This window comes from Rhipicephalus microplus, chromosome 3 (assembly GCF_043290135.1).
Source record: "Rhipicephalus microplus isolate Deutch F79 chromosome 3, USDA_Rmic, whole genome shotgun sequence".
NCBI classification, from domain to species: Eukaryota; Metazoa; Arthropoda; class Arachnida; order Ixodida; family Ixodidae; genus Rhipicephalus; species Rhipicephalus microplus.
Window position 1 is genome coordinate 189,839,217 of NC_134702.1, and position 16,216 is coordinate 189,855,432.

General features: G+C 45.1%; 1 protein-coding gene across 1 annotated transcript; it reads left to right on the forward strand.

The window, feature by feature from the left end:
* Positions 1 to 5,804: 5,804 nt before the first annotated feature.
* On the forward strand, positions 5,805 to 6,428 carry LOC142803453 (uncharacterized). The gene is made up of 2 exons (XM_075888567.1): positions 5,805 to 5,983; positions 6,081 to 6,428. Exons 1-2 carry the CDS (start codon positions 5,881 to 5,883, stop codon positions 6,341 to 6,343), a joined length of 366 nt encoding a protein of 121 aa, XP_075744682.1. The 5' UTR covers positions 5,805 to 5,880; the 3' UTR covers positions 6,344 to 6,428.
* Positions 6,429 to 16,216: the final 9,788 nt, after the last annotated feature.

The window sequence follows — 16,216 nt, forward strand, 5'->3', positions numbered from 1 at the left end:
TTATAAGGATGCAGAATGTGTGTAGCTGTACAATATAGATGAAGTGTAAAAATTAAGTGTGTCTATTGTAGTGTTCTTGCAACCAATCTTACCCCCGTATTCTAGAACGTCCCTCCACTCAACGCTTCACCTTCACTTGAGATGGCTGATGGGAGCGCCGTCTCTAAGCAGAGAAACTTGCTGCATGTCAGCAATAATCTGCTGTGATTCTCGAGTAGCGCAGCGTCGCTTTCAAACGAGCAGCGGCACAGTGCTCAACTCTGTCAAGTGAAGGGTGAAAGTCGAGTCGGGGAGCGTTTATGAATATGGGGGTTAGTTTTGTTGTCTTGTTAAGCTGCCATTAATACTGGATTGATGCTACTTTGCTCTAGCTGTACAGTGCTCTCTAAGGCTCAAGGAGGCACCGCACGGGGAAGGCTCGGAGCAAACCATGCGTGAGTTTCCTTTCATTGTTACACTATGCACGTATTAAGTGATAGACTTTACTGTATGCTATTTGTATTGTGCAAGTTTTTGGGGACATACAACTTCCAACACTTATATGTTCTGACGAAAATCACGCAAGAATGAGAGAAGCTTGTGCAAAAATCATGCAAGAGTGTAAGAAGCTTTTGCAGAAGTCTGTGAAATGAAGTTTTGAAATTTCGTGGCAATGTGTCATTGTACAGTGGTCAACAGTCTTGCTCAGCATGCTTGACTGCAGGGCTCCCGGCTGCACAGACACGTCTACGGAGTGCCTGATGCATGATGGGTCAAATGTCAGCCTGCACACTGGTGCCTCTTATCCCCGTTTGTCTGTTACATCAGTGTCTCTTGTAAAGGGGATCAACTGTGCTACCTTTTTTTTTCGAATGTAATGAGTTCTTTTTCCAGATTATTGTTGTTTTAAGGTAGAGCCTCACATTTCTATCAAATACTGAAGATTCTATTTTTCCTTCTAGATGCTATGAAGTCACTCCTTGTGTTACATAAGAGTGAACACTGTTTTGAGAAAAGCTACTTTATGGAGTTAACTCACTCCATATTGACTTAACACACAGAATTGGTGAAAACTACACTCCATTCCAGCTGCATTAGCAATAATATTCATTTGCATACTTCTGTTTCTTTTGTTTGTTTGTTGGCTGGAGGTTTGGAGTATAGGGTGGCCAGAGGGCACTGTGTAGTCTTTCATCTTCCCAATTTTGTGAACATCAATTGATAGCCATATGGGAAGCAGCCAGCATGCTGAAACAGCGGTGAAAGCATGCAAGATGTTCATCATTGCATGCAGTCAGTTGCTGTGAGCAACCTACTGCATACAATTAACTGCGAGTGGTGAACTAACGCTGCACTATGTGTGCCTCCTGGAAAGCTGCAATGGTAAAGTGCCACAATCGTATAGTAACATGGATAACATCGCAATTTATTTGTTGAATAGTTTTGCAACAGAATCAATGGAGTTTTGGATAAATTTGTGTATCTGCCTGGTTCATCAAAGCTACAGAGTCAAATGCGGTATATACTCGCGTATTATGTGTACTTTTTTTGTCAATCCGGTCATGTGCGAAGCTAGTAGGAATCGCTGGCCTAAAAGCTCAACTGGGAATATATGTTGCAGGCGCTGTCACAGCTGTCTGAAAGCGGATTGTCATTTGTTTGCTAAGCCTGTTCAAATGCCCCCATTTTCTTGAAGTTCTTCCGAACAGTGCTCACAAAAACCAGTTCCCATGACAGGGTTATGCCAGAGAACATAAGTACTCTCCAATAATTGTCGGGAACCCAACGTAAAGTAAGATGCAGGCAAGGAAGCGCGATGCCAACACAGTGCTGTGTGTGTCGCCCTTCATGTGTGTGTGTGTCCATTCCTTGTCCCAGTCTTCTATTGTGTTGTGTTCCCTCCGATATCTAACCAACACACCCAAGCTTCTATGCTAAGTGTTATTCAACGCACTCTTCTGCTGGCTCCCATACTGAATATTGCATGTCGAAGAACTCCACGCTGATGTGCTTAGCAGCAGCACGGTTTCAGTTTTCTTCGGTAAGCTTTATAACAGCAATCTGCCTCGTATATAATTATTGTAGCCTATCACAAGGAACGGTAAAAGCGCAATGGCCAGATGGCGAAACCGAAAAAAAAAAATGAGTGCGAAAACCTGCCTCATCTAGTTGATGTGACAGGTCCTTGCACGCGTTCAACATCTGTGCTGTGTCTCGGGAATACATTCTTGCCGTGGAAGAGGTGGGAAGATAGGAGGCAAACCTTTAGGCATTTCGGACTACACATAAACAGGTTTCAGTTTTCAAGTCCGATATTCTAGAGAAAGCATAAAAGTTCATGGAAGAAGGGACCTTGCACTCAGTCCATTTTGTGTAAGACTGCACTCGCCTGCTCGAAAAGATGTGCCTGACCAGAGCATCATGAAGTCAAATGTGTCTGTGTGTGTGCTGGCAAGGTGGCTCGGGCTGGTTGGGGAGGGCAAAGTATGCGAGCAAAAAGTTTCTTGTAGTAAAGCAGGCTGGCTAATTATACTGGTGAGCAAATTATGTGAGGACGCAAATTGTGCGAGTAAATATGGTATGTACTCTTGTATGTTTCAGCTCTATTGCTACGGATCCTGCGGATCCAACTTGGCATCCGGCAGCAACAAAGAGAGGTTCTGCAGGAGGTGCGACTGCTGAAGCACCAGGTACGGCTCTTGTCCGTGCCTCGGCACGCCCAGCCAGCACAGCGCCCCTCTGACCTTCCCCGGCTGCCTGCTGGTACAATTGGAGAAGTGGAGGCAGCAGAGGCAGCTGTGCAGAGTAAAGCTGTGGCTGCGGCTTTGGTGTATATTTCTTGATTTTTAATATGCCTATGTAACATGCAGAAATTTAGTACTGCTTTAAGATACTGTGTTTCGGGAAACAAACTAGTCAGGTTATCTCATGAGCCACTGTACTACAGTCGAATATGAATAATTCGTACTCAAAGAGGCCAGAAAATTTGTTCAAATTAAAAGAAGTTCAAAATAATGAAAGTTACCATAATTACTTGAATCTAACACGCACCTTTTTTCCGGTTAAGAGAGTTCATAAATCGCATGTGCGTTGGAATCGAGTACGAAAAAAAAATGAATATGGTCATTCTATTGCCATCGCCACTTACAAAAGGGCTGCCCCTTACGTGCGTCGGCATGGCGCGTCGGTCATTTCTGCCTATGTGTTTCCCATGCGCGGCACTTCATACGTGTGCTGAGGAGTTCGTCATCTTGTAGTACATCAGCATCGACGGCATGGTAGGGCCGACTCCAAAAACTCGACGAGTGCACCACAATGCTGCTTCTGAAAGAAAAGTCGTCGCGTGTGCCGGAACGGACAGAAATCGGGCCGCATCGCGGTCATTCGGAGTTCCCGAAACGTGCGTGCGGGACTGGCGGAAACAAAAGCAGAATATTGTCGACAGCAAAGATTCACGCAAAGGCTTCAGTGGACCACAGCAGGGTCGGTTTCCACAAATTGAAGAGCTGCTCGGCGAGTATGTGATTAAGCAGTGAGCGGCACAGCGGCCCGTGATGACAGAACTGCTCCAAGTGTAGGCTATGCAGTTAGCCTTAGAAAAAAGGCTAATGCAGAGCCATTTTAAAGCGAGCAGGTGCTGGCTAACGAACTTTATGAAGAGAAAAGGCTTTTCCCTCCGAAGGCGAACGGGCATATGCCGGAAGTTGCCGGAGGAGTACGAAGAAAAGCTTCAGAGTCTTCAGAGGTTCCTCCTAAACTTGCGGCACAACAACGGCTACCTGCTTGGGCAAATCGGGAATGCCGATCACACGCCTCTTTACTTCGACATGCCTGGCACCACAACCGTCTAGGAGAAGGGGGCGAATCAAGTTTGTGTACTGACATCGGGCCACGGTAAAACTAGAGTGACAGCAATGCTCTGTTGCACGTCAGATAGGCATAAGCTTACCCCGTACTTCATATTTAAACGGAAGACGCTCTCAAAAAGAGTCGTTTTCGCGAGTGGTGTGATCAAGCGGGCCAACGAGAAAAAAGGGTGCGCGTTGCAACCGATGTTTTAGTTTTTTTTTTTTTTGTCGTGGAAACCGGGCACGCGTTACAATCGAGGGCGCGGTAGAATAGAGTAAATACGGTAAACGAGCGGAGGGCTCACCATGCAGTGATGCATGTGCATGGAGAAGTTTTATTCACAAATTACAGGACATCCGTCATTAATTAAAGTAGTCAATACATGTCTGTACACGTTGGCCTTGCAACGAGTCAAGTTTTGCGTGCAGTTTGCAAAGCATTTGTACTTCGGCTTCAGTATTCTCCTGGCAAAAGAAGTTGCGCGCGGCAATGTCCAGTGCTGACACTCTTCGAAGACAACTGTGTTTCCACTGTTACCATCTGCGCTGCAGCCGGAGCGTGGCCAGCACATGATGAGAATGGAGGAGTGTCTCCACCTGGAGAGAAGCAGATCGGCATTCGAGAGAGAAACACTCCGCGGCAGCTTTTTTTTTTTCATGCGCGGTGTTGAAAGGAGAAGAGTCTCTACATAGCAGGAACGAAAAACAGGGAAGCGTGACACCGGCGCGTTGCAGATCGGCATGAGAGAGCCAACTCTCTGCGACAGCTTTTTTCCCCCTCTTTCTCTTCATGCGCAGTGTTAAGAGGAGAAGGGTCTCTACGTACGTGGCAGGGACGGAAAAAGCCGAAGCGGGGCACAGGAATGTCGCAGATTGGCATTTGGCAAACATTCCACCGCAGTCTTTTCTTTCCTTTTCTTCATTTTCTTCTTCAAGCACAGCAATGAGGTGTCTGAAGTGCCACCGCAGGATTGGGCGGGATGCTGAGAGCATTTTCGGAGCGCGGTATAGCTTTGATACGACCACAGCGTCAGTTCAAATTAAGTGTGTTGGAATTAATGAGATTCGACTGTATTTATTATAGTCTGTGAAGTCCGAGTGAACGGTCCTAACCTAGCAGACGATGTAGGCGGCATCGTGTGTTTGATGGGCAGTGACTAGCAATAGCCTGCTAAAAACAGACATTCAGTAATTTTGTTCATTTATCACCCTATTTCGTGTCCGCTGCGGCTCTCTCTACTTTGAGCTACAGTTCACCCTGCCTTGTGTTAGCCGATTTCTTACTTTTTTAAAAATCTAACATGCACCCAATTTCGCAGTGTGAAGAAAAATGCACCTTTGTTTATTGTGATGATATTTCTATAGCGACATGCCTCTTTGTTGGCTATCACAGAAAATTATAAACAGCAAATGGTGCGACCATCTAGTGCGACCTTTATTTTTCTATCAGTTTCATCTATGACCAAGATTTGGTCGCTCTAAGGTTGCCTCTTAGTACGCCTTGATCATGTTCTTTTATCTTGTTGTGCTCTGCTTACAATGCATTGATTAAAAACATGTCCAAGCTTCTTTTTGAATTCCACATATTTTATCGTTTTTCACCTGTAGAAGCTACTCCTGGTCAACATTCAGGCAAAGACATTGTAACCTCGAAGAAACGTGTATTGGAATTTGAGCACTGTACAAAGTAATTATACTATTTCATAGCTAGAATCAATATTTATTAAGTGTTATAACAGTGTTGTATTTGATTTCATAACAGCAAAACTGCATTCAGAGAAGGACTCTGAAAGGTTCTCACACTGAGTGTGAGAGGGCTGATGTGGAAACCATTTTAGGTCAAGTGAGTTGAAGTTAGCGTAAAAAAACATTGAAATGTTGTGATGCCCAAAAATTCAAGTTGTTGTTTTCAGTGTTTCTCGCAGATTTTTATCATGAAAACATTTCGATGTGCTGTTGCGTTTACCCAATCTATGCTTCTTGCATTTTTTTACAGCGCAAGCACCTCCTGCAGATTGGGGGACGTGGCCTCCGAGAAATTGGTGTGAATGCCATGAAGGCTGTATTGGCACATGACGTGCAAGTGCTGTACAGCCTTCATGGCAGAAAAGGGAAAAGGGCCTTTGTGAACCTGAGGCTCTGTAGATTAGTGACAGGTTAGACTTGTTCATTGTTTTATGTGTGTGTACCCTTGTGTATTTTCTGTACTGCAGTGCTTCATGTGTACTATGGTATTTCTGTTCTTGTATGCAGATGTCATCTGCCAAAAAGCAGGGTGCGACCAGGCGGAGGCCCTCAACTTTATTAAGAGGTGGCTGCCAGGGTCTGGTGATCGCTGTGGGGGCAGGAAGCGGCGCTTCAGAGAAGCATTTGTTGTGGAGCAGCCCGATGATCCCCACTCTCAGAGTGCAGATGATCGGCTGCTCGCGGCAGCTGGCTTCCTGCCCAGCCAGAGCAGCCATGTCCTTGACAGCACCACTGTCACTGTGCCCCCAACGCAACCTGACCTGCAGTAGAGCGGGCCTTTTTTAGTTGTGTATATATATTTTTCAATGTATACATTTTTTGTTGTACCAAATAAATAAAAAAACAAAGAATAAATAGTCTGCAGACTGTCGGTGGTGCACTGTTCGGCTAGCTTATGCTGATCCGGAAGCACCATCACCATGTTTTAGTTACAAAAAAATGCTCTAAACTATGAATATTCTCGATTACCATGTGGGGGACATATGTGGGGATTGCAAGTGGGGGACATACGCTTTCAACATTTACTTCCTAACGACTTTTTTCGATCTGCTGTACCAAATACCAGTAGCAAATAAAGCACTCTCTATTGCAAAAGATAAATTGGTAAAAAAATAAACTACACTTCTAGTGTTAGCAAAGGGAATAAGGTATAAAAGATGAAATAGATCGAGTAACTGCTTTCAGTTCTCAGCATTCAATTTTCTGTTGCCCCAAGTATACAGGGCTGCAAAGCTACAAGAGCGGGTCATCGAGACATATTGTTTCAATCTTCCGGTAAGAAAAATTCCCTACTAATAATGGTTACATAATGGCAAGCCAATCAGTAGCCAATATTCGTCGTGCAGGAAACATCGGTGTAATAACGGCATTTGATTGGCTGCAATGTGGCCCTGGATTGGTTCAATGTCGGTCGTAAATCCGTAGCCAATATTCGTCGTGCAGCAAACATCGGCATAAAAATGGTATGTGATTGGCTGAAATATGGCCCAATGTTGGCCGAACATTGGCAGCTTTGTCGGCAATACGATGGGCCTTCGTCGGCCCAATGTTGGTTGCATACTGGCTAAAACATCGGCAAAACATCGGCCCATCATTGGCTTGAACGTCGGCCCGACATTGGAAGAAGTTGCACTTCCGACGTCGGTGCCGATGTTAGCCGATGTTGGTCCAAGATTGGTCCAACGGCGGCGTGCTGCCTGGGTTAGAAAGGTTCTTCAAAGCTTCTTGCATAGCTATTGCGGCCATGATGGAATGACGTGAAATTCCTGTGCACTGCCTCACAATCACATGCACTAAAAGTAAGCCGTGTCTTGTAAAGAGGAAAGAAAACAAAAGTGCTTGAGAGCATGACGCACAATAAAAAAGCGTACCTTCTTGCACCCTTGTCAACCTCAGTTCTCTCTAATGCTTTCGGCATGCTCGCTTGCACAGTTTTCTGAACTGATGTTCGTTCAACTAGTAGTTCGTTCAAGTAGTATTTTAATGATATTCAACCAGAAGGAAATAAGGTATTTAAGTGAATTTGTTATAAAATATTTCGTATATCAAAAATCAAAGGATTTCACAAGTGCTCAATACATTCAAAAATGATGATTAGTGGAGTTTATTGGCGCAAGGGCCAGATGTGGCCAAAGAGCGCCAGAGCGATGATGATGAACTGTGCGATGTGCAGTGTAGATAAAACAGATGTGACGGGGCTAAATGGGCCTAAAAACAGTCGCTGTAGGTGCGTAAAAATATATATATAGTAAAATTATGGCCGTGATAAATGATGTGTGCTATGAAGACATAAAATGGTTTCAAGTGATGTGTATGTGAAATGAAAACTTGGCATGGAGCACCAGTGCCTCGACAGAACCCTTAAAACAAGAGCATGGAGTCCTGGGCTCATTGAAAGCAGCTATCACAGCGGCATCCTCTGAACAGAGGATGCGCTATGAACCTGTTGGGCTAAAAACATTCAATGTTGGGCTATAATCATTCAATACTACATCTTTTAAAAAGCTTAAAACTGATTTTGCATCAAAAAGCGGCTCTTCGCCGAGAAACCTTTTCGGATGTAAAGGAAGATTATAGCGGTATGCTAAAGCAAAATATTTCTTTCTCCCACTTTCAGCTTCCGGACACTCCAGGAGGACGTGGAGGACGCTTAGCCTCTCACCACATCTACCACAAGTAGAAGGTTCATCGCCAGTCAGCAGGAAGCTATGGGTACCATAAGTGTGGCCTATTCTGAGGCGACAGAATAGGACATCAGTTCGCCTTGTTCTTGTAGCGGAGGGCCAGTAACCCAACTGTGGCTTAATCAAGTGAAGCTTATTATTTATTTCTGTGTCCCACAAGCGTTGCCAGTGGTTTCGCAGTTTTTTACGTAGGAAGGGTTTTAGGTCTGTTGCAAGGACAGTAGCGGTGGGGTTAATAGCGCGCAATATCATTGAGGTGGCCATTTTGTCAGATAACACATTGCCCTCGATGCTTCTATGGCCAGGTACCCAGCAAATAGTAACATGCTTGTTGGACATGTACGCAGTACATAGGACAAAATATAGCTCAATTATTACCGGATTTCTCAATTTGAAAAGTGATCCTAATGCATTTACGACGCTTATAGAGTCTGAGAATATAATTGATTTTTGTATGTTTGATTTCCGTATATGCTTCACAGCCGACAATAGTGCATAACCCTCAGCCGTAAATATACTTGTTTCCCGGTGCAGCACACCGTATTCCGAGAAGGATGGTCTGACGGCTGCATAAGCCACCCCTGCATGCGACTTAGAAGCGTCGGTATAAAACTCTGCGCTTGAGTACTTGGACTGGAGTTCTCGGAAATGCATTTTAATATGTGCTGCTTGTGCGTGTTTAGTGATCTCGACAAATGAGGTGTCACAGTGTATAAGCTGCCATTGCCACGGCGGTAAAAGTATGATTAGTGGAGTTTATTGGCGCAAGGGCCAGATGTGGCCAAAGAGCGCCAAAGCGATGATAATGAACTGCGCGATGATCAGTGTAGATAAAACAGATGTGACGTGGCTGTAAATGGGCCTAAAAGCAGTCGCTGTAGGTGCGTAAATATATATATATATGTAGTAAAATTATTGCAATGACAAATGATGTGTGCTATGGAAACATAAAATGGTTTAAAAGTGATATGTATGTGAAATAAAAACTTGGCATGGAGAACCAGTGCCTCGACAGAGCCCTTAAGACAAGAGCATGGACGTCTGGGCTCATTAAAAGCTGCTATCACAGCGACATCCTCTGAACAGAGGATGCGCTATGAACCTGTTGGGCTAAAAACATTCAATGATGGGCTAAAAACATTCAATACTACATCCTTTAAAAAGAATAAAACTGATTTTGCATCAAAAAGCGCTTCTTCACCGAGAAACTTAATCGGATGTAGAGGAAGATTATAGCGGTATGCTAAAGCAAAATATTGCTTTCTTTCACTTTCAGCTTCAGGACACTCCAGGAGGACGTGGAGGACGGTTAGCCTCTCACCACATCTACCACAAGTAGGAGGTTTATCCCCAGTCAGCAGAAAGCCAGGGGTACCATAAATGTGTCCTATTCTGAGGCGACAGAATAGGACATCAGTTCGCCGTGTTCTTGTAGCGGAGGGACTGTAACCCAACCGCGGCTTAATCAAGTGAAGCTTATTATTTATTTCTGTGTCCCACAAGCATTGCCAGTGGTTTCGCAGTTTCTTACGTAGGAAGGGTTTTATGTCTGTTGCAGGGACAGTAGCGTGGGGGTTAATAGTGCGCAATATAATTGAGGTGGCCAATTGGTCAGCTAAAACATTGCCCTCGATGTTTCTATGGCCAGGAACCCAGCAAATAGTAACATGCTGGTTGGACATATACGCTGCACACAGAACAAAATACAGCTCAATTATTACTGGATTTCTGAATCTGAAAAGGGATCTTGATGCATTTACGACGCTTAACGAGTCTGTGAATATAATAGATTTTTGTATGTTTGAATTCTGTATATGCTTCGCAGCCGACAATAGTGCATATCCCTCAGCCGTAAATATACTTGTTTCCGGGTGCAGCACACCGGATTCCGAGAAGGATGGTCTGACGGCTGCATAAGTCACCCCTGCATGCGACTTAGAAGCATCAGTATAAAACTCTACGCATGAGTAGTGGGACTGAAGTTGTCGGAAATGCATTTTAATATGTGCTTCTGGTGCATGTTTAGTGATCTCGGCAAAGGAAGTGTCACAATGTGTGAGCTGCCACTGCCACGGTGGTAAATGTTTTGTTGTGGGCATAGGACAAAGTTCAAGCAGCAGAACACCCATTTCCTCACTTAAGCTTCTCACACGCAAAGAGAACGGCTTTCTCGCTGCGGGTCGATTATGGTAGAGGGTGGCAGCGGTCATATCGTTTATAGCTGAATAAGAAGGATGCTTTATGTTTGCGCGTACCTTTATAAAATAAGTGAAACTGCTATAGGATCGCTGTAAGTGAAGTGACCACTGATTCGACTCTACATAGAGACTCTGGAACGTACTTGTCCTGAAAGCACCGGTTGCCAGTCGGATACCCAGATGGTGAACGGGGTCTAGGATTTTCAGAGCACTTGGCGTTGCGGAATGATAAATTTTAGAGGCATAATCAAGGCGCGACCAAACAAGGCTTTTGTACAAGTTCAAGAGACACTTCCCATCACTACCCCATGTTGTACATGATAGGAGCTTTAGGAGGTTCATCGCTTTCAAACATTTCAATTTGACATATTTAATATGGGGAATAAACGTCAGCTTAGAATCTAAAGTGGTTCCCAAAAATTTATGCTCGCTGTTCACAGAGAGTTGGTCTCCCTTGATCGCAACACTTGGTAGTGGCATTACCCCTCGTTTGTTGGAAAAAATTATGCAAGTACTTTTCTTCGTGTTTATTTTAAAACCATTTTCATCCGCCCATTTAGAGTATTTATTCATTTCAAGCTGCACTTGTCGTTCGCAGATAGACATATTGCATGATTTGAAACTCATCTGCACATCATCAACATACACGGAATAAAACATCGCGCTTGGAATGACTGACAGCAGGGAGTTCATTTTTACAAGAAAGAGTGTTCAACTAAGCACGCCACTTTGCGGAACACCAGTCTCTTGGGTAAAAGTTCTAGTGAGAGCATTTCCCACTTTTACGCGAAAGGTTCGGTTAGACAGTTAACTTTTAATTGTGTTTAACATGTTCCCACGGATTCCCATGGTGACAAGATCGCGGAGAATCCCGAATCACCATGTGGTGTCGTACGCCTTCTCTAAGTCTAGGAATACCGAACGTACGAATTGCCTATGAATAAATGCATCTCTGATGTATGTCTCTATGCGAACAAGGTGGTCTGTTGTCGACCATTTCCCCTCTCTGAAACCACACTGAAGGGGGTCTAGTATACTGTTACTTTCGTAAAAGTAAAGTAAGCGCCGGTTTACCATTTTCTCATATAGTTTGCATATACAGCTTGTTAGGGCTATTGGCCAGTAGCTAAAGGCCAAGGACGGATCTTGCCTTGTTTAAGTACTGGGATGACTATAGCTTCTTTCCATGAAAATGGAATATACCCAGCTGCCCACATGATATTGAAGAGAGTTAAGAGTGTTTTTAGTGCTTCGGGGTGAAGGTACTTGACCATTTTGTATGCCATACGATCTACACCTGGCGCCGAGTTGTTGCAGCACGCAAGAGATGCCTTAAGTTCAGCTAATGTGAATGGGCAGTTGTAAGTCTAACTGGAATGACGTTTACATTTAAGGGGCTGCTGTTCTTCGCGTTCTTTGAATTTTAAGAACGTTTCTGTATAGTTTGATGCACTTGAGACGTATTCAAAGTGTTCGCCTAGGCAGTCCGCCTGCTCCTCTAGGCTCTCACCTCGGCTATTTACCAAGGGTAGGGGGTGCGACTCACGACCCATTAACTTGTTTACCCTATTCCAAAACTTTGTTGCGTCGGTGTAAGAATTGATACCAGAGATGTACCTATTCCAACTTTCTTTCTTTGCAAGACGACCCATACGACCCATTCTTCCAGCTTTTGACTTCACCTGTTTGAAATTGACGAGGTTTTCAGCCGTTGGGTAATTTCGGAGTAATCTCCAAGCTTTATTTTGACTATTTCGCGCTTTCCGACAATCGTCATTCAACCATGGGATGCGACGCTAATAAGTCATTCCGTTAGTTTGCTTAATACATTTCGCTGCAGCGTCAATAATAAAATCTGTTAGGTATGCCACAGCATCGTCTATATTAAAATCAGATGTCATCATCTAAAAATGTGTTTTCTCGGAACAGTTCTCAGTTGGCGACTTGGTGTTCCAACGAGGATTGATTGATATGTAGGGTTTAACGTCCCAAAACCACTTCATGATTATGAGAGACGCCGTAGTGGAGGGCTCCGGAAATTTCGACCACCTGGGGTTCTTTAACGTGCACCCAAATCTGAGCACACGGGCCTACAACATTTCCGCCTCCATCGGAAATGCAGCCGCCGCAGCCGGGATTCGAACCCGCGCCATGCGGGTCAGCAGCCGAGTGCCTTAGCCACTAGACCACCGCGGCGGGGCTTCCAACGAGGAAAGTCAGGCGAGCATGTATCTTCTTTAGTTAGCTTCAACATTATCGGGAAGTGGTCACTCCCAAAGGGGTTCTTGAGATCAGACCACACCAGATAAGGAATTAGTGTACTCGAGACAATACTCAGGTCTATAGAAGAGTATGTGTTGTGCGTAGTGCTCTAATATGTTGATTCTTTTTTGTTAAGTAAACATGCACCTAACGAAAACAGAAAGTGTTCTATTAGGCGTCCTCGTGCATCCAAACGGAAGTCGCTCCATAGAGGATTAAGTGCATTTAGATCACCACCATATATGGCGGAGGAAGTTCATCAATGAAGCTTTGAAATTCTGTCTCCGAAAGTTGATAGCACGGAGGAACGTAAATAGAAGTAATTGTTAGTAGCTTCCCGAACAGCACTGCTCGGACAGCAACTGCCTCAAGAGAAGTTCGGAGGTTTAATTGCTTACAGGCAACACCTTTATCAACTATTATAGCGACACCGCCCGACCAGGCGGCCGCGTCGTCACGGTCTTTGCGGAAGACGCATATTGATTTAGAAAGTTTGTTTGTGTGGACTTGAGATTTGTTTCCTGAACACACAGCACCTTTGGAGTATGTTTATTAAGGAGTTCTCTAATATCATCGAGGTTGTGAAGAAGTCCTCTCACATTTCACTGTAAAATCTGCGTGTCTATTTTAGATGTGTTTTGTGCTGTGTGCTCAAGGATGGAAAATTAGCTCACGGACCCTTTCCAGGGGCCGTGACACGAGATTTTTCTTTTTTGGATCGGTCGACGGAGTCGCGCCGATCTTTAGGCGCTTGCTGCGCGCTCACGCTCGGAGTTGTCTCCATTGCCTCTAGCGAGGCACTGGACAAGCGCTCTTGCGAGCGCTACAGTTGTTTTGAGGGCCTCGCCTCTAAAGACAAGGCCTTCGTGGCCCCCAGCCCAGAGGTTGGTGGGTCTTTCTTGGATGGCGGAGCAGCACTGGCTGCAACCGCCGATGGGGCGGATGGCGTCACCGCTGGCTCACTACGCGTGTGCCAGACAGGCGCCGGGGGACGTCGTGGCGCTGCCCCCTGACGCGCCACTTCGGTAAAGCTGTTTTCTGACAGGTAGGACACCTGCCTTCGTGCCTCCCTAAATGAAATGTTTTGTTTTATTTTAATCGTGACAATTTCCTTTTCTTTTTTCCAGATTGGGCATGACAGTCAGTATGCGGCATGCTCTCCGTTACAGTTCGCGCATTGAGGAGAGTTTTCGCAGGCATCAGATGTGTGTTCGTCAGCACTGCATTTCGCACAAGTTAGGCGGCTTCGGCAGTTCTGAGAACTGTGGCCGAACCGCTGGCATTTGAAACATCGGAGAGGGTTCGGTATATATGGCCTCACTCGAAGCTTGATGTACCCAGCCTCAACGGAGTCGGGCAGTACACTTGAATTGAAAGTAAGTATCAGGTGCTTAGTCTGGATTTCTTTGCCATCGCGCCTCATCCTAATTCGTTTCACGTTGATGACGTACTGTTCGCTAAAACCCTCCAGGATTTCAGCCTCCGTCAGCCATAACAGGTCGTCATCTGAAACAACGCCACGGGTGGTGTTCATGGTTCGGTGTGGGGTTACTATTAATTTGGTATCTCCAAATTTCACTAGATTAGACAATTTTTCATACTGTTTCTGGTCGCGGAGCTCCAACAGGAGGTCACCACTTGCCATTCTCGATACTTTATATCCTGGGCCAAAGATTTCTGTCAAAGACTTCGAAACAAGAAAAGGTGAAATACTTCTCACTGATTTGCCGGGTGTGTCAGCGTGGATAACGTAGAATCGGGGAAAGGATACTCTCTGGTGACCAAAAAACTGGAATACTTCATCGGTGCGCCCTCTTTTCTGAGGGCGATCAGGGAGTGGGGAAAAGGAACAAGCCATAAGAAAACGTTTATTTTCGGCAGTGGCGCCAGCCACCCACCATGGAGTCCTTAGAGGGGACGCTGCAGGGTCTGTAAGCAGAGGACCTGCAGGCGCCAGCTGTACACCACCACTATAACCGAATATGGTGCATCCAAGGTAGAATAGCCACACAGGGTTAACCCTTGCCGCCAGGAAACACGGAAGTCAACGGAAGAGGATAGGACAGATTTAAAGTAAGAGAAAAGACGAAGATGTGAGGGGGAGACAGAAAAGGGCGACTGCCGATTCTCCCCAGGCGGGTCAATCCGGGGGTGCCGTCTACGTGAAGCCAGGGCCAAAGGGGTGTGTTGCCTCTGCCAGGGGGCCTTAAAGGTCCAATCACCTAACGTCAGCTCAACGCCCAGGATCCCCTTTTCCCCGGACATGGCAAGGCAACGCACGGCTAGGCGTGGGAGGGAGTCAAAACTGCCCCGTTAGCTCGGGTCCGTGGTGTCGCTACACACCAAATGCCTACTTGCGCAGGCGCCCCAGCGTGGAATACATTCAATAATTCATTATATGTGGCTTGGACTACATCACAACATATGTTGTATATGTGTTAATAGAATTGAAATAATTTCGAGCAAGCACATTTTCTTAGTAAAGAATGTGGGCATGTCGAAGCAGTACTCTTCAGCCACGAAGAGTTGTCATGCAGTCTGATTTTGCAGGGAGAGCCGAGCCAAAAAGAAAAAAAGAAAAGAAAGGAGGCAGCGAAACGAAAAGAAATGGTGGCCTTGTCCGAATTGCCCGCAGCAAAAGGTGAAGAAAGAAACAACAGGATGGCGAGGCTTGAGCAAGAAATTGTATCATTGAGAAGAAAACTTACTGACGAAAAAAAAAACGAAACCGGGAGTTACAAGAGGTCGTGGTCAAAGGGATGGGTAAGCTTTTGTGCAGGGTTTGTATAGGAAATTGAAACACCTAGCAAACCCTTGAATTTGAAAGTTTCATTCTGAAGGCTCCTAAAGGTGATGAAAACACTTGAATTTGGGACCAGTGCAGACAGGACCACAGTGCAATCCGTTATCTGTTGTAGGTTAGCATTAAACAGCAAGCTTCCCCCTTCAGAATTAATACACCTGTGCGAGTTTAGTTGTATTCTGTTTGTTTATGCCTTCTACTATTGTTATTTCATTCCTCATTCATCATGTCATCATGTCTTGCTTTCACTCTCTCTACTTATCTCCTTACGAAACTTATGCCTGTTGCATTTATGCTTCTTTTGCCTGCCGGCCTAGGTTGATCACCCTTCTATTTGTATTCCCTCTCTCTTCCCTGTCTTAACGAGTGGTGCATGTGGTTAGTACAATGTACGAGTGATGGTTGCTTATCCTTCCTAACAATGCTCCCTCAAGAACGCTACTTTTTATTTGCATGACAGGTTACACTGATAGTCAACCTTCTTGGTAGCCCTCTTCTCATAATCACTGCATTTGTTCTCCCTGTCTTTGGATTTCGGTTGCATGTCATGTAATTTGTGACTCTACCTGACCTGTGTTGCCTGGAGCGCATGTGTGAGAATGAATGTTCAGTACTCCTAAACAGACTTCACCAGAGCAGGCATGGGTTAGCTGCAAAAGCGGTGCGGTAGATTTTGGTTGTCTATTACAATTTCGG

What these genes read in the sequence shown, in the direction of transcription:
- LOC142803453 (XM_075888567.1), top strand. Translation starts at nt 5,881, where the DNA reads ATGAAGGCTGTATTGGCACATGACGTGCAAGTGCTGTACAGCCTTCAT. An exon ending in GCTCTGTAGATTAGTGACAG is followed by an intron (nt 5,984 to 6,080) that starts GTTAGACTTGTT and finishes TCTTGTATGCAG; the next exon opens with ATGTCATCTGCCAAAAAGCA.